The sequence below is a fragment of the Salmo trutta genome, chromosome 13, assembly GCF_901001165.1.
Source record: "Salmo trutta chromosome 13, fSalTru1.1, whole genome shotgun sequence".
In the NCBI taxonomy this organism is placed as follows: Eukaryota; Metazoa; Chordata; class Actinopteri; order Salmoniformes; family Salmonidae; genus Salmo; species Salmo trutta.
Window position 1 is genome coordinate 14,345,300 of NC_042969.1, and position 25,637 is coordinate 14,370,936.

Sequence of the window (25,637 nt, forward strand, 5' to 3'; positions counted from 1 at the left end):
CTGCTAAACTTTTACAGTCAAATCCCTACAGGGGAGGAGGAAGTCAGACGAGGTCTAACGCTTGTAGTCTTACCCTAGGGGGTGTGCGTGCGCGTGTGTGTGTGTGTGTGTGTGTGTGTGTGTGTGTGTGTGTGTATGTATATATATATAAGCAAGAGAGAGCGCATGTGTGTGTTGCAGCCATTGCCAGTCGGGTCTGCATTGAACAGGCATTTAGCTCGGCGCTCAGGGGACAGCAGCTGCAGCGTGCCAGTCCAACCACACACTTACTCAAACTCTTTGATCCATAAAAGTCATCGCTTAACCCTGGGAAGTCCTGAGTGTCCCGACAGGTGAGAGCAGAAACAGAGAGAGAAGAGGCAGACAGGAAGAAGAAGAGGAGGTTAGTGAGCGCTGGAACAGGCCGAGAGCAAGTGAGGTGTGCTGTGCTGCTCGCTGGGAGGCAGGGAGATGGTGGGGGGACCAACACAAGGCACTGTGCTCCCTAAAAGCTACTCTATTCCCAGTGAAATCCAATGCCCTTTTCAATTGGACACAGTCAGTCCCATTAAGAATGGGATTTTGACCCGTTGGTCTTAATGCTTTTTAGTGCTGCCATCCAGTTAATGTGATTCTAGTTCTGTGGGTCAGTGACTGTGTGGATGAGGATTGACTGGGCAGCAGTAAATAGTGGGGGTGTATCAAGGCCTCTAGAAGCAGTACACTGTTACTGTGTTAGTGCAGCCAGACACACACATGCCCTGGCAGCCAGCAGAACACACCTGGAGTCTCCACCAGAGGACAGACAGACGGACACCAGAGAGAGGCCGACACCTAAACCACCGGCCTGGGTCTGTGTGGGTCCTCTCTGGGTGATTGAATGAGAGGGGAAAGACAGCCACGGTCTGCTCCCAGAGGTGAGTGGAGAGATGAAGCGGAGAGGAAAAGCGCGAAAAGCAAAACCCTCTTATCACACGTTGGGTACTCACGTTCAGAATCCAACTCCTGCACAATATTCTCCTTGCTCTTGTAAAACGGGAACTTGTGTGAGAGGTTGAAGCTTTTTTTGCGCTTTATTTTGATTGACTGCTTGGAGATGTGCATGATGATGGGGGGATGAAACAAAAAACACAGAATGTTTTTGTTCAACGAGGACACCAAACACACATGCAAAATGAAATAAAAACTGACAAAAATCTAAAAATGTTAACAATAAATTAAGGCAGATAACCAGGGTGAAATGAATGGAACACTTATGCAAAGGGGAGATGCTACTTCCATTTTTATCCTAGAAACGGTATATAGAAGCTGAAATTGCTTTCTTATATCATTACTGGAGTGTGAATAACAGGGTCAAAATATTACATGATCATTTCATAACACTTAGCCAATCAATAATTGACCAACGAGAGCCTAGATTTGTGAACCAGCGGTTTCGTACATTGCCTGATTTACACAGATTTTATATCAAAAACACTAATGCACTTAGATAGGACAGTTCTTATTAAGCGTTATAAACTGGGTGGGTCGAGCCCTGAATGCTGATTGGCTGACAGCCATGGTCTATCAAACTATATACTATGGGTATGACAAAACATTTATTTTTACTGCCCTAATTACATTGGTAACCAGTTTATAATAACAATAAGGCACCTCAGGGGTTTGTGGTATATGGTGGTATATACCACTCCGCGTTGCGTCGTGCCCAAGAACAGCCCTTAGCCGTGATATATTGGCCATATATCACACCCCCCTCGGGCCTTATTACTTAATTATTAAGCATGAGCTGGTTGGTAGCCTGTCTGCAATGTAACGTATCGTGAGTCTTTAGTTTCCTGCACTAGTTCCAGTGAGTAGCTTGGTCCCTGTTACATGCTCCTGTTCCCACACTGCCTGCCTCAGGGAGGGGGAAGTGGTTCAGCTCCCTGGGTCCCCACTGCCAGGCAGGAGAACCAGAGAGCCACCCTCCACACTCACCCGGTTGGACTCGATCATGCCCGTCCTGGCGTGGAACTTGACTGTTTTTAACCTCGCTCGCTCCTTCTTCTCCACCCTGCATAGAAAAGACCCATTTCAAATCGCTTACTGAGGCACTTTGAAAGTCACAAAAGCGGCACATTTTGGGAAGTAAATGGGGGTGCTGAGGTTACCTTTTCTTGCTTGGAATGACCCCGATCTGCTCGCTCTCCCCGTGGGGTGTGACCAGGCGCGCCTGCCACCACTCGTCATCGGAGGCGTTGATGACATGCAGGATGTCCCCATAGGAGAAGCTCAGGCCCTGGCTGGGCAGACAGCTGTCTCTGGTCCGGTCGTAGTCAAACAGAGCTCTACACAGACACACAGACAGACACACAGACAGACAGACAGACACACAGACAGACAGACAGACACAGACAGACAGACAGACACACAGACAGACACACAGACAGACACACAGACAGACACACAGACAGACACACAGACAGACGGACAGACGGACGGACAGACAGACGGACGGACGGACAGACGGACGGACGGACAGACGGACAGACGGACGAGGGGTGTTAGAGTCAATCACTCAACAACATATTACTGCACCATACTAGTAACAGGTTATCAAGTTTAAAACCCACTGCTTCTCATGATGAAACTTGACAATGTTATTGCAAAACAGACACTGGCTTCTTTGTTGCCACAGTTTCTATTGAAGACAGCTAGGCTGCTGCGGGCTGTCTGTTCTCTGTCTGTTCTCTGTCAGACAGGTCATCCACTGCTATTTTACAGGGAGGAATTCCTGCTCTACAGGTTCCACTGCTGCCACCAATCTGACCTGGATCTGCAGGACACTATGTGGTCCAGTATGGAGTTACTATTACCAGTGTGTTCTCCCTACTGGTTTCCTGGTCTGAAGGTCCAGTGTGTTTTCCCTACTGGTTTCCTGGTCTGAAGGTCCAGTATGGAGTTACTATTACCAGTGTGTTTTCCCTACTGGTTTCCTGGTCTGAAGGTCCAGTATGGAGATACTATTACCAGTGTGTTCTCTCTACTGGTTTCCTGGTCTGAAGGTCCAGTATGGAGTTACTATTACCAGTGTGTTCTCCCTACTGGTTTCCTGGTCTGAAGTTCCAGTATGGAGTTACTATTACCAGTGTGTTCTCCCTACTGGTTTCCTGGTCTGAAGGTCCAGTATGGAGATACTATTACCAGTGTGTTTTCCCTACTGGTTTCCTGGTCTGAAGGTCCAGTATGGAGATACTATTACCAGTGTGTTCTCCCTACTGGTTTCCTGGTCTGAAGTATTCAGACAGCCCTGCTACCAGCTACCCGCAGGTAATGGTATTGAGTCTCACTGCCAGGTTGCATGACTGCCTCCCCTCAGACAGGCATTCAGACACACCCTGGGTGTGTGTGTGTGTGTGTGTGTGTGTTGTTGGAGTGTGTGTGAGCACTGGAGAGGACTCCTCACATTCCAGAGGCTGCTGCAGTGGGCTAAAACAGACAGCCTTTTCCTCCATAACTGTATGCTTAGTCACCCACACAGATGAAAGGAGAAGATGGTTCTCCCTGGCTGACAGGAGTCTTATGGAGCATTAGTCATCCTGGTTTATGCCATCTACAGGTGGCCCAGTGAGCTACAGTCTTGCTGGGGGACAACACGAACGGTCAAATCACACAGCAGAAGAATCCTACTTTTTCCATGTACCTTTCCCCCCCCCTTTAGGACATTGAACTGATTACACTTCAAGTATTTTGATCTGGCTTGTGTTCATAGTAAGATGCTTCTTTCTCTGTCAAGAATCTCCATCAAATAGGATCTGAAAGTGTTCATATTATTGCAGGGGTTGTAGCCTACATATTGGGCTCACGTGAAGCTGCTACACAGCACTTAACTTGAAATATGGTTCCAGTACTTAGGACATGAGTGTTACATCATAGATTAATCCTTTTCACCATGACCCACCCAGAGCCCTTCCTGTCCTGAATCAGGCAGCTGCACTCATTATAGCAGAGAGAGCGAGAGGCCTGCCTGCCACCTGTTGCTCTTCCTGACTGACTGGCTGGTTGGCTTACTGGCTGGAGTTCCATACAGTTTGGCTTCATGCCCACAGCGTGATAACATTATGATACCGGCAGAACTTTCGCCAGTCATAGGATGTGCTATTTGTAAAATAGTTAATGTGTGGCATCCAACAGAAAAGCTTGCTCATCAAATGAAATCAGATGAGCAGATATTTGGCATCTGATAGTCTAATGATGACCTACTTTGTGATTATGAAAAATCGTAGTATTTGTGAGTGATGAGCTAAATGTGATGAGTTTGGGAGGTGTGTGTTCTGGTACCTGACGTAGAGTTTCTCGCTGGTGCGCAGGGAGGTTTGTGTGTGTGTGTGTGTGTGTGTGTTCTGATACCTGACATAGAGGGAGCGTTTCTCGCTGGTGCGCAGGGAGGTTTGTGTGTGTGTGTGTGTGTGTTCTGATACCTGACGTAGATTTTCTCGCTAGTGCGCAGGGAGGTCTGTGTGTGTGTGTGTGTTCTGATACCTGACATAGAGGGAGCGTTTCTCGCTGGTGCGCAGGGAGCCCGACCCAGAGCTCATGCTGCTGTTCATCATCTGTTCCCTCAGGTCGTGGATCTTGGACTCAAACCGGCTGTACTCTGCAGGGACACACACACATGGTGTCAAGTCAGAATGTCACACACACAGTTTCTCCCCCTTTAAATCTCACACACAATCAGATGTACAGTTGATGCACTTGCAGGGACAGCAAAACTGTGTCCATATCCACAATGACACACATTAGGTTTGCAAAGGTAGGGTAAAATACTGGTAACTTTCAATGTTTAACAGTAAACTACCAGAAATGCTTTAACATTGATTTGGCTATTTTCTCTTGAACCATATGGTCTATCCACTAGAAACTCATGAACACAGATATAAGTGAATACTTCATATGAATATTTAAGTTATTCAAATATAAAATTACCGAACACCCTAACACACTCACACTTCCGTGTTTCTCCCCATTTCTTTCTCACATACAGCGCCTAAAAATATCATTGCACCACTTTCCAGCTCGAAGGTTGACAACACTCACAGCCTGCAATAATGTCAAATCTAATTTTATTGGTCACATACACATGGTTAGCAGATGTTCATTTTGAGTGTAGCGAAATGCTTGTGCTTCTAGTTCCGACAGTGCAGTAATATCTAACAAGTAATCTAACAAATTCACAACGACTACCTTATACACACACAATGTAAGGGGATGGAATAAGAAAATGTACATATGAATGCATGTACATATGGATTTGCGATGGCCGTGCGGCATAGGCAAGATGCAACAGATGGTATAAAACACAGTATATACACACACGAGATGAGTAATGTAGGATATGTAAACATTATTAAAGTAGCATTAGTTAAAGTGACTAGCGATACCTTTATTAAATCCATTTATTAAAGTGGCCAGTGATTTGAGTCTGTATGTTGGCAGCAGCCTCTCCATGTTTGTGATGGCTGTTTAGAGAGATTGAAAAACAGCTTCTGTCTCTCGGTCCCAGTCTCTCAGTCCCAGTCTCTCAGTCCCAGCTTTGATGCACCTGTACTGACCTCACCTTCTGGATGATAGCGGGGTGAACAGGCAGTGGCTCGGGTGGTTGTTGTCCTTGATGATCTTTTTGGCCTTCCTGTGACATCGGGTGCTGTAGGTGTCATAGAGGGCAGGTAATTTGCCCCCGGTGATGCTTTGTGCAGACCGCACCACCCTCTGGAGAGCCTTGTGGTTGAGGGCGGTGCAGTTGCCGTACCAGGCGGTGATACACTCCGACAGGATGCTCTTGATTGTGCATCTGTAAAAGTTTGAGGGTTTTAGGTGACAAGCCAAATTTCTTCAGCCTCCTGAGGTTGAAGAGGCGCTCTTGCGCCGTCTTCACCACGCTGTCTGTGTGGGTGGACCATTTCAGTTTGTCCGTGATGTGTACGCCAAGGAACTTACCACTTTCCACTGCTGTCCCTTCGTTGTGGACGGGGGGGGGGGGGGGGGGGTGTGCTCCCTATGCTGTTACATGAAGTCCGCGATCATCTCCTTTGTTTTGTTGACGTTGAGTGAGGTTGTTTTCATGACACCACACTCCGAAGGCCCTCACCTCCTCCCTGTAGGCTGTCTTGTCATTGGTAATCAAGCCTACCACTGTAGTGTCGTTTGCAAACTTGATGATTGAGTTGGAGGCGTGCATGGCCACGTAGTCATGGGTAAACAGGGAGTACAGGAAAGGGCTGAAAACGCACCATTGTGGGGCCCCAGTGTTGAGGATCAGCGGAGTGGAGATGCTTCCTAACTTCACCACCTGGGGGCGGACCGTCAGAAGGTCCAGGACCCAGTTGCACAGGGTGGGGTCGTAATGATGAGTTTGGAGGGTACCATGGTGTTGAATGCTGAGCTGTAGTCAATGAACAGCAATCTTACATAGGTATTCCTCTAGTCCAGATGGTTTAGGGCACTGTGATGGCGATTGCATCGTCTGTGGACCTATTGGGGCAGTAAGCAAATTGGAGTGGGTCTAGGGTATCAGGTAGAATGGAGGTTATATGATCCTTGACTTGCCTCAAAGCACTTGATGATGACAAAAGTGAGTGCTACGGGGCGATAGTCATTTAGTTCAGTTACCTTCGCTTTCTTGGGAACAGGAACAATGGTGGCCATCTTGAAGCATATGGGGACAGCAGACTGGGATAGGGATTTATTGAATACGTCCGTAAACACACCAGCCAACTGGTCTGCGCATGCTCTGAGGACGCGGCTTGGGATGCCGTCTGGGCCGGCAGCCTTGCGAGGGTTAACACGTTTAAATGTTTTACTCACATCGGCCACGGACAAGGAGAGCCCACAGTCTTTGGTAATGGGCCGTGTCGGTGGCACTCTATGGCCTCAAAGCGTGCAAAGAAGTTGTTAAATATATCTGGGAGTAAGATGTCGATGTCCACGCTGGTTTTCTTTTTGTAATCCGTGATTGTCTGTCGACACTGCCACATACGTCTCGTGCTTCAGCCGGTGAATTCTGACTCTACTTTGTCGCTATACTGACGCTTTGCTTGTTTAATTGCCTTGCGGAGGGAATAACTACACTGTTTGTATTGTGTTATGTTTAAATCATCCCAGAGGGTACGACATCTCCAATGCACTTCCTAATAAACTCACTCACCGAGTCAGAGTATACGTCGATGTTATTGTCTGAGGCTACCTGGAACATATCCCAGTCCACGTGATCAAAGCAATCTTGAAGCATGGAATCCGATTGGTCAGACCAGGGTTGGATAGACCTAAGCACGGGCACTTCCTGTTTTAGTTTCTGCCTATAGGAGGGGAGCAACAAGATGGAGTAATGGTCAGATTTGCCGAATGGAGGGCGGTGGAGGGCCTTGTAGGCATCGCACAAGTTAGAGTAGCAGTGGTCCAGTGTTTTGCTCGAGCGGGTACTACAAGCAATGTGTTGGTAGAATTTAGGAAGGATGGTTCTCAAAATCAGCTTTGTTAAAATCCCCAGCTACAATAAATGCAGCCTCAGCATTTATGGTTTCCAGTTCACATAGATTCCAGTGAAGTTCTTTCAGGGCTGTCAAGGGGGGGATATATATGGCTGTGACTATAATCAAAAATAATTCTCTTGGGAGATAATATGGTCGGTATTCGATTGTAAGGAATTCTAGGTCAGGTGAACAAAAGGACTTGAGTTCCTGTATGTTGTTATGATTACACCACGAGTCGTTAATCATGAGGCATACACCCCCGTCCTTCTTCTTACCAGAGAGATGTTTGTTTCTGTCGGCGCGATGCGTGAAGAAACCGGGTGGCTGTACCGACTGACAACATATCCCGAGCGAGCCATGTTTCTGTGAAACGGAGAATGTTACAATCTCTGATGTCTCTCTGGAAGGCAACTTGTGCCCTAATTGCGTCCACCTTGTTGTCTAGGGACTGGACATTTGTGAGTAATATGCTCGGAAGTGTTGGATAGTGTGCTCGCTTTCTAAGTCTGACCAGTAGGCCGCTCCGTCTGCCTCTCCTGCGGCGACAACGTTGTTTTGGGTCGGCCTCTGGGATTAGATCCAATGTCCAGGGGGAGGTCTGAACAAAAGATCCGCTTTGGGAAAGTCGTATTCCTGGTCGTAATGTTGGTAAGTTGACGTCACTCTTATATCCAATAGTTCTTCCTGGCTGTATGTAATAAAACTTAAGATTTTCTGGGCTAACAATGTAAGAAATACATTAAAAAAAACAAATTACTGCATAGTTTCCTAAGGACTTGAAGCGAGGCAACGATCTTGCTTTATGAAGTGATGTGAAGTGAACCCAGTCGACTGCTAGCGTCTCCTGGCCATTGAATGTGTGGCTCAGCACTCGAGTGAGCAGAGTGTGAGAGTGGTGGTTCAGTAGCAGCTCTTTTCAGCCTGATTAATTACCTCAGGACCAGATGGAGCTTCATCATGTCTCTGCCTCACACATCCACTAATATCTCCTGTCAGGTCATTGATTATGCAGATTAATTAAGTAGGTTCAACATGGAACTCAAACATGATTTTTTCCAAAGGAAGCTAGCCACTCCAACATGTTTGAAAGCCAGTCCAACCCGTTTGAATGGATGACCATTTGTCATGGTGTATAAATCCACTGCTTCCTGATATATGAATCCACCTAAGCCTCCTCATTAAACAAACTCAACAAGATCAAAACCAACAGACGCTGATCGAAAAACAAGTACTCGTGATGAGACCCGTGTAAACGTCAGAACCACAATGGCGTTAGTGGAGTGGCGCAACCAACGTTTGTATCTGGAGTCCCCACCACATGAGATAAGGCAAGATAAAGCAAATATATGTGGAAGCAAAACATTGATTCCAACAGTATTGTGTCAGAGGTTCCATTGACAGTAACATGCTGGACAAGATGTCATTCATTCCATTGAGTGATAACCTACCACATACCATTGCCTCTGAAGTCACCACTATCGACAAACTAAGGGACATTTAGTACGTGTCAACTTCAAAAGGTTATACTTTTAGAACAGAGTTGCTTTAAAACAAAATATTGTTGTGCAATGAGTCTGACTTCCATCCCTGTAAGGGTTTCACTCACCTTAGAAATCAGTCGACTGGATGGAAACACTTTCCAATATGAGAATGATCAGAAATCAATGTCCAGATATCGTGCACGGCATTGTTCTAAAGGTAGCCTAACCTCAGAAACAACCTTTCCTCTAACGATGATTTAGGCTACTCCAGTTTCTCCGTAAATAAACCCTGTCAGATGTGAAAAAAAGGTAATTCTCTCTGGCAGTAGGTCCCCAGCCTCAACTCTACCCCCCCAGCCGAAACCTGAAGTAGAGAGGATTCAAAGCAAACAGAAACCACTCCCGAGGCATGATGTGTCGTCTCCGCCCTGCTCCCTCTCTCTGGCTGCGGCTTAACGATACAGGAGGATGGCACAGCAAGGTGAGGTAACCCGACACCACCTGCCTGCCTGCCTGTAACTAGGGGCAACGCCCGGGCACTATCAGGAGCCACAGAGCAGCCTATGCGGAAGCAGCCAGGCAGACTCGTCCACTTGGCTCTCAGACAAGGGAGGGGAGAAAAAGGAACACTGCCGGAAGCAAGGATATAAGAGGGTGGGAGGGACAAGAAAAAAGACTGAAGGAGAGACCCAGACATTAGTGTCCTATTTCCAAGAATATCAACACACCACATCGTTAGTCAACGCTCCCCAGAGCAATGGAGGAGAGAGTGTAGTGGGTGGGGGTGGTGGGGCCCTCACTCCTAAAGGTCTGTAAGCAGCGCTATATCCGTTGTCAGTCGTCCCTTCAGTCCTAACCACCAGAGAGAGAGACTGAGGGGCAGGACCACCCTGCAGCCCCCCTCCAGCTGCCAGGCTCCACAGGGAACACATGTAACAACAGAAAACAGCTGTAGTCTGCAGTTAGCCTGGCTTTCAGAGGGGACTGACGCAGGCTTTCAGAGGGGACTGACGCACCGCAACCTGATATGGAGCTGAGTCCATAACCAAGTCCCAAACACCATAAGAGAACAACGACAATCTTCAAATCTACACTACCAAAAAGCACAAACTCTTATCGGAATAAGTACGATAGGAGAGTACATTTTGGAATGATCCCTAAGGAAGAAGTACAGGGAGACAAGAACAGAAACTGGGTCATTTCTGCATCTCGCCATCTCCTACTGCTTGTCCTTATTAGCTGTACTGTCTTTATTTTTTTGTCGGGGGGGGGGGGGAAGATGGGGGATGCTGCCTGCTCCGCTCTTGATCCTGTTATGAAACAGCCCGGGCATGTGTTTGTAATATAAGTTTACAGTGCTATGTTGCTATGTTCTCTGGGTTAGTCTAGGTTGGGACTACTTTTCCCAGTACTGTAACATGAACCTGTAAACCTGGGCTCATCCATGAAATGAGTTGCTGGGGTTGACATTTAGCCTAGTCCTGTCGCTGTGAAACCCCTCGCCGGGGCAGGGATAAGGTCTACTGTCATTCTACCCCAGTGACAGAGAGGGAGGGGGGGGGGGGGGGGGGGGGGGGGTGAGAGACACTATGCACCTCTCCATTCCGCTCCATGTTACGATTGAGAGTTAGAGTGACATTTGGTGGCAGTCCAGTAAGTATGAAAGGGTGCCGTCTCTACTCTCTGCTGTGAGTTCAGCTCATGTATTCTTCAGTGCTGGCCTTCCATCAGAGGTCTGTGGAGTGGACGGTCGGGCTCCTGCCCCTGAGAGAGAGAGAGAGGAGTCCAGGCAGTGAGCCCAGCATGAAGCAGCATTTACACTCCACTTACTCCTGACTGACTGAGTGACTGTCCTCTACAACGGGCCGGGTCTCTCCTCTCAATAGACCCAGGCTAAGGACATGTCATGTCTGAGCTCAGGATGCCAGCTGAGTTATTGGCCACAGATCGTAGCGCACTCTTGACTCATCCGTCTAGGTCTGGTTAAATATTGCCAGCGCTAGACTTTAACAGATACTGATCAGATTGTCCTGAAGGACACAACAGTAGACAGGCACAATACTACAAAAGGCACTGTTGTATTGAGGCATTTTATAAAACAAGAGTTCACTCTGGCAAATACAACATTATTTCAAGATATTGTTTGACCCCTGTACATCAAACATTTAACAGACTGGCTACATTTACTATGGTAGATGGGGCATCATATTAATTATCTACTGTAAAAAGACACCCTTTGCTGTTCTTGTGCATGGAGGCACATCAGCCTAGCGGGCCTGGGCCACTAGCCCAACTGGTTCCAGAGCCAGAATCCAACTCTGATTCAATGAGCTTTTCTGGCCTCCATGGCCTGACCTTTCTTCCCACAGAAATGCCAGACCCGTGGAGAGTAATTAAACCATCCTTGATCCAGGTTGATGTTGTGTGTGTTATTGGAGGTATCCGGAATATGGGAGAGAACAAGCTACAACTTAGACTCCTACATTCCTGTCATAGTCCAAGCTGAGAGGAGAGCTGAGACCTAAAGCTCATATCCTTTCAATTGTTGTTACAGCGTGTGCATGCATACCAGATTCTACTTCTAAAGAATGTCATATTTACCTATGACCTGCCCTTTAGGCTTTTGCTATTAGGCTGTGTTCGTGTTTGTTACCTGCATATGAGAATTGTTCTATGACATTGTATAAACTGCCTTAATTTTGCTGGACCCCAGGAAGAGTCAGCAGCTAATGGGGATCCATAATAAATACAAATACATCAGAACTGCCAAAATGACAATATCAAATCCTACTGACTCATTCACTGCTTTAGGCAGAAAAATGTGTAAACATTACGTCAACGTGACCGGATGAGACAGGTAAATGGTCAAGCCTCGCCCTGACATAGCAATCAGGTGGTTGAAAATGTTTCCTGATGAGGTCACTTCCTGGAAATGACAGGAAACGTCCACGCACCTTCTCCATTCTGGTCAGGGCTATAAGGATGCAGCTAATGTCAAAGTGAGGTCAAAAGTTGCGTCCAGATTAACGCTAAACTAAATGATCCTAACCGGCTACGAGAAACACTTCAGACATTATCTGCGCCCGGTCTACTCTGACCACACCTCTCAGCGTCCACCTGTTTGTCATCTAATGAGCCATTTCTTATCGTTAAATCAATAACACTGACAAGAGTAACGTTAGACTGCTAACAATCTACTTTGGACAGTCATTTACTAACTCGTTCACTATAATGCAACATTTATAACTAACGTTACCTAGCTACTAAACCTTTAGAGAGCCTCTATTATATTAAGGTTGAATACTAACGTTAACACGCTAGCTAGCTTGATAACGTCCTCAAATCATTTGACTAACTAACGTTACCGTAGCTAGCTAATTTACCTAACTGCATTTGGTGGAAACTGGCGAGCTATGGGCACATAACTAACTACTATAGCTAGTTAGCTACAAATACAATCTAAATTCTAGCTAATTCCAAACGGATCCTAGCATCTGGTTAAACTAAGAGTTTACCAAACGGCGCAAACAGGAGCTAATCCACGGCGCAGGTTTAGCTTGGTGGCAAGATAATACTTTGTTTGCCCCGTAACTTGGTTGTGCAACAACAGAAACCCATATAATGGCAAGTTACTGTCGTTAACCGATCCTCAAAAGCTTGAATGCCGACACAAATGTTACAGTAAATGTTCTTGATTCCACTGTATTCTCTCCACCCTCTTTCCTGTAAATGGGAGCGCGCGGGACAACAACTGCTCCGGTTAATTTCCTCACCTCTGTTCAGTGCAATGCTGTGTTACTTCGCAGCCAGTGGTATCTGATCCTAACATCCAGCCGACTGTGAATTCGTGCCCATCCCCCATGCACATTTGTGTGTAGCTGAAGAAGTTCAAAAGTTCCTCCACCTTTCCGTTCGTCTCCCTAGTATATCCTCGCGCCCCTCTGCCTGCCCTCACTCCAGTTTGTTTTGTTTCCGTTTTCCTTCCCTAGTACAGTGGAAAGAAGGACAACAGCCAGTCCTCCGGTTGCCCGCCGTGCAGTTGTCTCCACTTCAGCCTGGCTCTACAGCGAATGTATTCATGTGAGCGGAGCCCCTGAACATGAATCTCGGCCCAGTCAGCCAATCACAAGACGCTCTGTAGTCTACTGTCCTCATTTGCGAACCAAGACTCTCTTCAAGATAACTAAGACAGACCAGGTAAGGGCTTGCACATAGCCTAGCCTACACCACAGCAGTAGTTTCAACACTTGGGACATTTACATGTCACATGGTTCTGAAAGATTGGTTTTGCTTTATTGTAAATATTTACATTAGTAGGTCTACGCTTCAAAGTAAGAAATACAAATACTGTAGAGGCTGGTTTGCTTAACTTGATCACCTGTGTGCCCCTCATCTAGCGCAGTCCTCTGTAAGACTGAGATGATTATTCAGCACATCTGTTCCACAACATAAAGATCAAGATAAAGAAGGAGCTGTTTGTGCGGTTGCGCAGCAGCCCCCTTACTGCACATAAACAGACCTTTAGTTGCTTTGGATGACAGCAACTAAAATGTAAAGTGTGTGGGGTAGGTAGGTTTGGGTTGAGAGAGAGCAGAGAAACTCCTACCTTCTGGTCGGTACTGGGCGATGATGGTGACCGTCTGGCCGGCCCTCTTCAGCGCTGCAGCTGCCTGCTCGTGGGTGGCGTTCCGCAGGTTCACCCCATTCACCTGAGACACACAGCAGACGGCAGAACCTCAACCATGGAGCCTTGATTGACAGGTCAATGGACCAACCAGCACTGTTCCTCACAGAGCTATTGAGCCAACAAAGGAATAAGACTACCTGGCTCTGACATAAGGATGTGGAGGAGAGCCTCATCCTGTTAATCATCTCCTGGTTCACCAGCTGGATGATCAGTTTTCAATTAGTGGAGGTATGACCTTGGCATGATGAACAGTTTTGTGACTAGAGAAAATGGCTGATTCACAATCCCATGAGGACCATTGAGCAGATGTGCCCTCCAGAAAGGTACTTCTTTGTCATCATGCCCCCATGATGACAAAGCATTAGCTATAAGAGATTATTGGTTTAAATGAGAGCTGTGACCTTGACTGGAAGATGGTCCAATGGTCTCTTGGGATTACTTTGATCCCATGCTGCCCAACTTATCATATTTATTCTGTTACCACTTTGGGTCTACTCCTCTCTCCATTGTTATTGGTAAAGGCAAGTCTTCGATGGTAAATCTTTAGTGCTAAAACACCTTAAATGCACTAATACTGTATACGCTATGCAACTTGCTATACATTTTAAAGCAATGTATAAACCCTGCAACAGGTTGGCTGGCTGGTTAGTTAGTTGCCAGCACCGGTAAGCCACTGACCGAGAGGATGCGGTCTCCCCTTCTGAGCTCTCCGCTCAGGTCTGCTGGTCCTCCGGCCAGGATGAAGGAGACAAAAATGCCCTCTCCATCCTCGCCGCCCACGATGTTGAAGCCCAGCCCCGTGGAGCCCTTGTGCAGCAGCACCTTCCGCGGCTCCCTGCCAAACAGAGCAACAGCGTCAGGGCGCGGGGTGGGACTGGGAGAACAGGAGAGAGGCAGAGACAGACAGAAAGAGGGAGAGAAGTGTTTAGTTTATTAATTTGACCGTAAAAATAAGAAAAAAATAACAAAACTTGATGCACATCATGGAGGATAACACACAGTCTGGGACTTATTTACATTGTGGTCCTCTTGAGACAAGATGGCTAGGCAAGATCGGACATGGTTGAACACAGTATGACAGCGAGATAATAAAACATAAAAACAAAGAAGAACATCTATCTCATCATTGCAGTTACATCGTAGGGTACATTCATATGGGCACAGAAGACAAAACTGTTTTTTACTTTATTTTTAAAGCTGCCCAGAGAGGACGTTATTTTTATGGGCAGAGGAAACTCATTTCACTCGGAGGCTCCAATATACAAGAAAGTACCTTTCCCAGCATTACTCCTGAACCTGTATAAGCACACATTAGCAACACCTGATTTGGTGCTGTGGTTGTGTGCATCCCTAACATGGGGAAAGTAGTCATTCAGATATCTGGGTGCAGAACCATAAATCCTCCTGTAAACCAGACCCTGTCTAATCTGGGACACCCTGATTAAACCAGATCCAGTCTAATCTGGGACACCCTGATTAAACCAGATCCAGTCTAATCTGGGACACCCTGATTAAACCAGACCCAGTCTAATCTGGGACACCCTAGCCTGAACAGGCAGCCAGTTGATTCCTGAAAGCAGCCTCTGCCTATGTCAGTACATGGACTCACCTTCAATACTACCATGATCAGCTTATTCTGGGCTATCTGGAGCTTCCCCTTCAGAAGCTTAGATAAGCCTCCAAACCAGGAAGTACTAGCACTGTCTAAATGGTATTGAATAAGGGCAGTGGCTAGCACTCTCATGGAGTCCTTATCAAGAAGCTTGGACATTTTAGCCAGAAACTTGGTCCTGGCATTAACCTTCCCTAGCACTTTAGTGGCCATGGTCACACCCCCCAAGCTTCCATTAAGGATGCATCCCAGGTAGCTAACAAGAGGTTTTAGTGGTAGTAGGTTTTAGTAGTGGAAAGTGAGGGAGAGAATGAGAAGAGAGAAAGAGGGGGAGGGGGAGGGAGCGAGAAAGAGGGAAGGAAGAGCGAAAGATAGAATGGGAGACGGAGGTAGTTTAGGAAACAGCCCACACCAACATCTGTTTATACATGGCGCCAACTTGTATTCTGGAAAAGGTGACACACACACATCTCTAATTTTGAAGTAAGTATACAATCTTTTGACTATGCTGCCGCAGAGCATGAAGAGAAGCACTTTCTATACATGTTTCAAAGTAAATACTTTCATACACCTTTGCAGGAAAGAAAATCCTAGCATATAAATGAGTAATACACATCATTCCACGAACGGAACCAAAAAAATTGAAAAAGGAAATGAAATACTTAGACGGCACTCTCACAGGTTGAACTACACTGGCAATAGGCATGTAGGAAGAACGTGGTGATTATGATCAGACTTCACCTCGAACAATGCTTTGAGTTTCAAGGGACAACTGGGCCCACCAAGACATGCTGTCTTTGCATGAACAATTTGCCCCCTCGGGCACTGTTCCGTCTCACGCTCATGTGCTCACACACACACAATGAGCAGCCCCATGCTTGACTGCTCCTGCTGCAGCTCTGTTTTAGCTTTAGCTGCTGTGAGTCATCATCAGGCAGGCTGAATTCCAGACTGTGTCGGACTGAGGATCTTGAAGAGGCCAAACCACTGCTAGGGACCATCAAAAACCTTCTGAGAACATGCCTAAGATATAAGGCAAAGACACACTTTGCAGAGGCTCTGGAAGCTTACACAGACACACACACAGTCGCCCCTCTCAGCAGAGCCCTCCGCATGGTTCCCATTAGTGGTCTTCACTCCCAGTACTCAGCCTGCGGTCCACAAAAACAATTCCTACTCAATCCCTAATGGCTTTGCTCTAAGTTGCTGAAGAGACTATTTTTACATCAATGGGGGCCAAGACTGCATACAGTATATACTTTCCTAGCATTAGTCTTAGGGCCTGACTGAAAACAACTCTGATTGTTCCAGTAAAACATGTGAGGAGGCATGGTAAGTTTAAGGGTTTCACAAAGGTTGATTAACATTAATAAAAGGTACATAGACTGAATGGTACTTACATAAATACCTCACATTGATCTAAAACCCATATCAGCACATTCTGGATTGTTTCAAGAGGGTTGGAACCAAAATTATTTTCCAATTGTTCCGTTCCGAACAGAAACCCTTATTTTTTATGTTCCATTCCAGTGTTCCAACCAGAAAATAACGTTTTGAACTGGTTCGAACCCCCAAAAAAGTAATGGTTCCTTTGCGTTCTTTTTTAACCTGTGAAATCTACATTTTTACCAAATAGCTCATTAATTTACTTGGCCCATTAGTACAGATAGAGGAGCTTGCTATGGAATGTGTAAGCTACAGTAGTTGTTTGCATGTTTGATTGGTCAGATAAGTAAAGGTGTGAGATGCGACTGAAATTTCACTGATGGGGAGAAAGCGAGAGAGAGAGGGGTAGACATGGAGGGGGCTTGGCTTGAAGCGCTGACGTGATTTAGAATCTGTTTAGGCTATTACTAGCATTGTAACTTCACCAAATGACAGAATTATATACTAGACATTAGGAATATTTTGGGGATCAAAAAATAACATTATTAACCAGTTCTGTTCCAGAACACTAGAGATCACTTTCGTTTCCCGTTCCGTTTCTGTTCCTCCCCCAAAAATGCTGTTATTTTTCGGTTTTTAGTTCTGTTCCCTGAACCGGTTACAACCCCTGGGTACAATACCCTCCAAATATAATGCATTTCCTCTATTGAGAGTCCCTTAATTTAAGTTCATGCTCATGGCCTCAACCTAGAGCATACTGTATGACTAAAGCTTATTTGGCAGTGAAAGCCTGATGAACAATAGCAGCAGTGCAGTAGGTCTGGGTCTGAATAAGGCAGTATTTTTCAAATGACTGCATTAGGTTTGTTCCCACATGGGAGGGTGAGTCAGAGAGTCATTAAGCCCATACTGACCACATACACACACTCTTCTTTCGGTCATCCAGCCACAATTCTGCTTAGCAGCGGCTCTTTTCTATATATCTTTCTAAAGGATGAATACCTTTTTGAAAAACGACATAACACTTACATGCACAATTGAGAAACAGACATGAGTATAACACATGAGAAATTATCTTTAAAAGACTTCATAAAATAGCAGCAAGCAGCAAAACAAGAGGACCGTTGTACAAGCGGACCAGGAAGTATTTGATCATCCAGAGGAGCTCTATGTGCTCATTCTGAAAAGTCCCTCCCATTCCAACTCAGACACCCGCATCACCATGGTTACCTGAGGTTCCTATGTTTGCTCCTGATTGACAGTCGCTTCCTCAGCCGCTCGGGGTGAGCTCTCACAAACGACATGGAGGAGGAGATGTTCACCGTGAACATGGCGGCTACTGACTGTGGCACATTATTACTCAAACCCCAGGCATTATTACTTTAACTCCAGGGAGAAGTTAGCTATACCTCTAACACCGCTCTCTATCTCTTGCTGGTGAGAGGAGCTCAGGTTGAGTCTCGCTGTGTACCGACGGAATCGCAGGCTGTTGTGTGATGGGAAACAGCTCCACTTTGGCCTGTCAAACTCCACATCTCATCATCAGCAACAGGACAAGACTTAACCCTCACCCGCCCACACAGAGCAGACCAGAGACATCTCTAAAGAACAGAACCACATCCTACAGGAAACATCCAGGGTAGGCTCCCCCGTGCCAAGCTTCCTCCTCACGTCGCCCAGGCTTCCCTTGAGTGGCTCAGAGGGCTGTGTGTCACAGCAAAAGGTGACGGGAGTGGGATGTTGTCGGGAGGACCTCCAGACTACATGCTGTCCCTCATCGCTTATCTGACGGTGGTGTCCTGGGCCAGCCCACCCAGACGCAGCAACAGCACACCAGCATTCCTGTCCATCAGCCCAGCGCTCTGGAGATTAGGCAGACAGTCTCCCAGCAGCTCCCTGCTAATTTGTGATAGAATAAACAAGCTGAGGAAGTCGTGAACTTAACTTACAAACCCCTGACATCACATCCTTAAAGAATTGATGACAGTCAGGACCCGGAAATAACATCGAGGCCCAAAGTTGTCTTTCAGTAAAACGGCAGGATACAACTGAGGAGAAAATGTGAATAACCAAAGTGACAAGGAGCTTTGCTTAAGTTATTTGAGTGTTGGTGGTCTCTAAGTAAAGGTGTGAGTTTGTTTTGTGTGCCAGCACACGTGTGTATGGAATCCTGATAACAGAAAAAAGGCTTAGGCAGTGAATTCCAAAGGTTATGAACACAGGGATCAAGCACTCCCTATCATATGACCTCCTCCCCCTCGTCTTGTCATCCACGGCAGGAATGTAAACAGTTATGGTGCTGTAAAACCTTTACTCTCTATGCCTGTCTATGGGCCTCTCTCTCCCGTTCACCCCGTCTCTCTCTCTCCTTCTCTTTCATTGTCGCTCTCTCTTTATATATCACTGCTCCAGCCATCCTCTTCCCCTCAGTGTTTTGGCTGAGGCTGTGAGGCTGAGGCAGCTCAGTCCTAATGCTCTGAATGGAGATGTGGGGTTCAGCAGGTCGTGCCTCCCCAGTGCTGTGCTGCTCTGCTGCTCTGCTCTGGCAGTCTCCCTCTCCTCAGCCCAGTAATTGGCTCTGCTTGGCTGATTAATAGTGGACACTGTGGACCGCCATTTTCCATGAACACAGAGAGACCAAGTCTCAGTGGAAAACATTAGCTCCCTCTCTTTCTCTCTGGCAGGATCACAAGCCCGTTGCGTGCAGGGCTGGCGTATACAGAAAGACTGCTCTCTCGTCCCTCTTTTAGTTCTCCCCTTCACATTCTCCAGTGGATTGTACCACTACTTCCTCCCACTCAGGGGTGTTCAAACTTCTTCAGTGGGGACCCCCTTTTTTCTGCCAGAATTTCTGGGTACCCCATTTTTCCCCCAAGGAATTTCTTGCGACCCCACCCCAAATCTAGTGACACAACCTTAAATCTGTACATTTAGATTATTAACGACAACAAATAAATCTCAATTAATATAATTTTCATCTCTTATCAAAAAGAAAAATAAATAAATAAATACATTTACTCAATAACGTTGTATCTTTCAAATGATCTTTCTCAAAAATGTTTATATTGTCCTATACAATAATCTGTACTCTTAATTTTTTGTTCCCAAATAAATAAAGAAAGAAAATTTTGACAACCCCACTGCAGTAGTGGGGCCGCGACCCTGACTTTGAATACCACTGTTCTAATTTGACATTGAAAAGAAAGTCCTCACTGCTTAGGCAACAGATGGTTAAATATATTTCAAGCCTCTCAGAGCAGCTAAGAATAAACCAGACGCAATGAATGATTAACAGTTTAGACTCACTCTGGAGTTCAACTGAACAATTTTTAATGTTTCTTTTTTTATTTACAAGGAGCAATGATGACTTTTTTCTAACCTTCCAGCTGTCTCTGTCCAGACTCACTCCTATCTGTGCTATGAATGGTTTCCAGTGGCCATCGATGACCCTGCTGCTAATGTGTATAAATCCCCGTGATCCTCTCTAAAAGCTTATCAGGTCAAAGGTTGATCAGAATCCCGAGTGAAGAACAATGTCAAGTTACTGATTAGCTCACCTGCTGCAGGCTCTGTGGATTCCTGTTGTGTTTACAGTAGCTAGTGTCTGGGAAAACAGTCCTGGCCCATAGCATTCTTTACTCTGATAGTACCCAGTTACACAGTTCAGGTGGCAGTATTGGTCAGCTGAGACAAACACACATGAGCTGTTCACGAGGTCTCATTTAAAAAATATATTGTATCTCAACGAGGATTAATTCACTTGGATTAATAAAACTCACATAGCCTATAGCAGGGCTCCAACCCTGTTCCTGGAGAGCTACAGTCCTGTAGGTTTCCACTCCAACCCTAATCTAGCACACCTGATTCTAATAATTAGCTGTTTGGCAAACTGAATCAGTTTAGTTACTACTGGGGTTGTAGTGAAAACCTACAGGAGGGTAGCTCTCCAGGAACAGGGTTGGAGGGCCCTGGCCTACAGAAACCAAAGTGATACAGTCGTGGCCAAAAGTTTTGAGAATGACACAAATATACATTTTCATAAAGTCTGCTGCCTCAGTGTCTTTAGATATTTTTTGTCAGATATTACTATGGAATACTGAAGTATAATTACAAGCATTTCATAAGTGTCAAAGGCTTTAATTGACAATTACATGAAGTTGATGCAAAGAGTCAATATTTGCAGTGTTGACCCTTCTTTTTCAAGACCTCTGCAATCCGCCCTGGCATGCTGTCAATTAACTTCTGGGCCACATCCTGACTGATGGCGTCCCATTCTTGCATAATCAATGCTTGGAGTTTGTCAGAATTTGTGGGTTTTAGTTTGTCCACCCGCCTCTTGAGGATTGACCACAAGTTCTCAATGGGATTAAGGTCTGGGGAGTTTCCTGGCCATGGACCCAAAATATCGATGTTTTGTTCCCCAAGCCACTTAGTTATCACTTTTGCCTTATGGCAATGTGCTCCATCATGCTGGAAAAGGCATTGTTCGTCACCAAACTGTTCCTGGATGGTTGGGAGAAGTTGCTCTCGGAGGATGTGTTGGTACCATTCTTTATTGATGGCTGTGTTCTTAGGCAAAATTATGAGTGAGCCCACTCCCTTGGCTGAGAAGCAACCCCACACATGAATGGTCTCAGGATGCTTTACTGTTGGCATGACACAGGACTGATGGTAGCTCTCACCTTGTCTTCTCCGGACAAGCTTTTTTCCGGATGCCCCAAACAATCGGAACGGGGATTCATCAGAGAAAATGACTTTACCCCAGTCCTCAGCAGTCCAATCCCTGTACCTTTGCAGAATATCAGTCTGTCCCTGATGTCCTGGAGAGAAGTGGCTTCTTTGCTGCCCTTCTTGACACCAGGCCATCCTCTAAAAGTCTTCGCCTCACTGTACGTGCAGATGCACTCACACCTGCCTGCTGCCATTCCTGAGCAAGCTCTGTACTGGTGGTGTCCCGATCCCGCAGCTGAATAAACTTTAGAAGACGGTCCTGGCGCTTGTTGGACTTTCTTGGGCGCCCTGAAGCCTTCTTCACAACAATTGAACCGCTCTCCTTGAAGTTCTTGATGATCCGATAAATGGTTGATTTAGGTGCAATCCTACAGGCAGCAATATCCTTGCGTGTGAAGCCCTTTTTGTGCAAAGCAATGATGACGGCACGTGTTTCCTTGCAGGTAACCATGGTAGACAGAGGAAGAACAATGATTCCAAGCACCACCCTCTTTTTGAAGCTTCCAGTCTGTTATTCGAACTCATCAGCATGACCGAGTGATCTCCAGCCTTGTCCTCCTCAACACTCACACCTGTGTTAACGAGAGAATCACTGACATGATGTCAGCTGGTCCTTTTGTGGCAGGGCTGAAATGCAGTGGAAATGTTTTTGGGGGATTCAGTTCATTTGCATGGCAAAGAGGGACTTTGCAATTAATTGCAATTCATCTGATCACTCTTCATAACATTCTGGAGTATATGCAAATTGCCATCATACAAACTGAGGCAGCAGACTTTGTGAAAATTAATATTTGTGTCATTCTCAAAACTTTTGGCCACGACTGTATATTAAGATCTCTGCGTATGATTCCAGTGAGCTAGTAGTGTCAGATGGAGAGGGGAATGGGTCTGTAGCACCACTGAGGGTGACGCATTGCGGCCCATCTCTCTCTCTGACTCACCCTCACACCAGTGGAGGCTGCTGAGGGGAGGACGGCTCATAATAATGGCTGGGTTTGATGTATTTGATACCATTCCAGTGATTCCACTCCAGCCATTACCACAAGCCCACCCTCCCCAATTAAGGTGCCACCAGCCTCCTGTGCCTCCGCTTTACACAAGAATTCTCAAACTTCAACAAACCCTGAGAATATAACCCTATGGAAATCCACCTGGGCTGCAGGGAGGTCTTTTTACATTTTTTACCTTTATTTAACTAGGCAAGTCAGTTAAGAACAAATTCTTATTTTCAATGACGGCCTAGGAACAGTGGGTTAACTGCCTGTTCAGGGGCAGAACAACAGATTTGTACCTTGTCAGCTTGGGGATTTGAACTTGCAACCTTTCAGTTATCCAACGCTCTAACCACTAGGCTACCTTGCCACCCCATCTCTCTCCTATCTGGCAGCAGGGAATCTGGATTGATCTGGACGTTGATCTACTCTGACTAGACTGGAAGTCTGTTGGCATGATGTCATCCATGACAACGTCCCTCTGTTTAGGTTTGAAGCAGACGTGACATACTGCAGAGCCCCTGGAAAACAGAGTAGGTCCATGGATGCGTTTGTAGACCAGGTCCATGTGTGTTGATTTATGTGTTGTCTGGGTGGGTATGCATGTATAAGTTGCATCGTGAGGGAGCCTGCAGTAACGTGTGTGTCTATGAGTCAGCACATTATGAGGGAATGTCTGAGTAGATCAGTGTGTTTGATTGGTGCTGGCAGCGTGGGCTGCCTGTGTGAGGGGTGAAGGGGGGTGGTGGACCTGGGTGCATGGCCTGGTTTTCCCAGAGTGCAGATGAATCATGACAGCTGCAGGAATGTCCGGCGTCTGCCGCTCCTCATTTGCTGCCCCGTGCCGGATCAGCCTCTCATTTCCCAGTACATTTATGGTAAGACCACGACCCAGTGTTTATATTTACATAAGGACAGCAGCAGGCAAAGCATTCCTGTGCTGCAGAGCTGTGTGTGTGTGTGTGTGTGTGAGATAACAGCCTCCACTTACCCCTCCTCCCAATACTGTCTGTTCACTTTACCCCCACGGTCTATCTACAGCAAGACCTCACAAATACAGTGGCATGCACCCAGCAACATAAAGGCCTCCATGATGACATTGTGATTGATAAGGGAAGTGCAGACAGTGGAGTGGACATGCAACATGAATATACACTAAGTGTACAAAACATTAAGGACACCTGCTCCTTCATTTATATTTGAGTCATTTAGCAGATGCTCGTATCCATAGTGACTTACAGTAGTGAGTGCATACATTTTACATACTTTTTTTGTACTGGTCCCCAATGGGAATCGAACCCACAACCCTGGCGCTGCAACTGAGCCATGCGGTACACCTAATTATATTTACATGACATAGACTGACCAGGTGAAAGCTATGATCCCTTATTGATGTCACTTGTTAAATCCACTTCAATCAGTGTAGATGAAGGGGAGGAGACTGGTTAAAGAAGGCTTTTTAAGCCTTGAGACAATTGAGACATGGATTGTGTATGTATGCTAGTCAGAGGGTGAATGGGCAAGACAAAAGATTTAAGTGCCTTTGAACAGGATATGGTAGTAGGTGCCAGGAGCACCGTTTGTGTCACAAACTGCTGGGTTTTTCACTCTCAACAGTATCCCGTGTGTATCAAAAATGGTCCACTATCCAAAGGACATCCAGCCAATTTGACACAACTGTGGGAAGCACTGGAGTCAACATGGGCCAACATCCCTGTGGAACGCTTTCGACACCTTGTAGAGTCCATGCACCGACGAATTGAGGCAGTTCTGAGGGCAAAAGGGTGGGGTGCAACTCAAATTAGTAAGGTGTTCCTAATGTTTTGTACACTCAGTGTATGACAACACATAAAACGAATCAACTAAACAGACACAGAGACAGGAAGATGACTTAAAATACACAATCATAAACCACACAGACACACACTAAAATTCTATCCATCTATCCACTGTAGAGGTTTTCAGTAGGGCAGCTAGGACAATGCCAGTGCCTTGGCTGGGGACTCAGCTCTGGGTTAAACTCAGCTCCTGACAGATGGGATTGAGCAGCATGTGGGAGCGAGCGGCTCTGTCAGTCATACTCCTGTGGAGACGTGTGTTTCTATGAAGGGCAGGTAGGACTCTCTCATCTTTAACTCTCAGTTAGCCGACTCTGCCTCGACCTCGCCTCAGGACTGGAGGGATGTTACTGTTTCTAATTCATATACATGATCAGTTTGATGACTGATAAAATGTATTTAACGCTATTAGCACGTAGTATTTTCACTCTTAATTCACGTGAAATGGTATTTATGAACATTTGCAATAATTGAGTGGAGGTTAGAATGGAAGTCTCCTCTAAACAAAACAATCAATCAAATGTATTTATAATACCTTTTAACATCAGCAGAGTTCTTATACAGAAACCCAGCCTAAAACCCCAAACAGCAAGCATTGCGGATGTAAAAGCACAGTGGTTAGGAAAAACTCCCTAGAAAAGCAGGAAGCTAGGATGAAACCCAGAGAGGATCCATGCTCTGAGGGGTGGCCAGTCTTCTTCTGGCTGTGCCCGGTGGAGATTATAAGAGTACATGACCATTAAGGCCTGATCGTTCTTCCAGCTATTCAAACATTCATAGATGACCAGCAGGGTCAAATAATAATCACAGTGGTTATAGATGGTGTAACAGGTCAGCACCTCAGGAGTAAATGTCAGTTGGCTTTTCATAGCTGAGCATTCAGAGGTCGAGAGAGAGAGAAAGAATTTACCAAAAAACAGAGCAAACTAGAATGCTATTTGGCCCTAAACAGAGAGTACACAGTGGCAGAATACCTGACCACAGTGACTGACGCAAAATTAAGGAAATCTTTGACTATGTACAGACTCAGTGAGCATAGCCTTGCTATTCAGAAAGGCCGCCGATGGCAGACCTGGCTCTCAAGAGAAGACAGACTATGTGCACACTGCCCACAAAATGAGGTGGAAACTGAGCTGCCAAATGTATGACCATATTAGAGACACATATTTCCCTCAGATTACACAGACTCACAAAGAATTCAAAAACAAATCTAATTTTGATAAACTCCCATATCTATTGGGTGAAATATGAGTGTGCAATCACAGCAGCAAGATTTGTGACCTGTTGCCACAAGAAAAGGGCAACCAGTGAAGAACCAACATCATTGTAAATACAACCTATATATAGAGCAAACTGCACGCCCACACGCACCATACAGTCATTGCCACGCACATCCCACATGCACACGCACTCTCTCTCTCTC

General features: G+C 46.0%; 1 protein-coding gene across 11 annotated transcripts in view; it reads right to left on the reverse strand.

Moving 5' to 3' along the window:
- The window catches only part of LOC115205265 (disks large homolog 3), a 126,688-nt gene that overhangs the window by 3,558 nt on the left and 97,493 nt on the right, over positions 1 to 25,637 (reverse strand). For 4 of the 11 annotated variants that reach the window (XM_029771044.1, XM_029771043.1, XM_029771041.1 and 1 more), the window contains 6 exons: positions 14,334 to 14,529; positions 13,575 to 13,677; positions 4,501 to 4,615; positions 2,130 to 2,306; positions 1,957 to 2,032; positions 969 to 1,065 (listed from right to left, as the gene is read on the reverse strand). In XM_029771044.1, coding sequence (XP_029626904.1) covers positions 969 to 1,065; positions 1,957 to 2,032; positions 2,130 to 2,306; positions 4,501 to 4,615; positions 13,575 to 13,677; positions 14,334 to 14,529 — 764 coding nt within the window. Of the gene's footprint in view, positions 1 to 270; positions 317 to 968; positions 1,066 to 1,956; positions 2,033 to 2,129; positions 2,307 to 4,500; positions 4,616 to 9,093; positions 9,404 to 12,741; positions 13,173 to 13,574; positions 13,678 to 14,333; positions 14,530 to 17,883; positions 18,968 to 25,637 lie in introns of those variants that run through there. The other 7 variants (XM_029771050.1, XM_029771048.1, XM_029771046.1 and 4 more) reach the window with 7 other exon arrangements.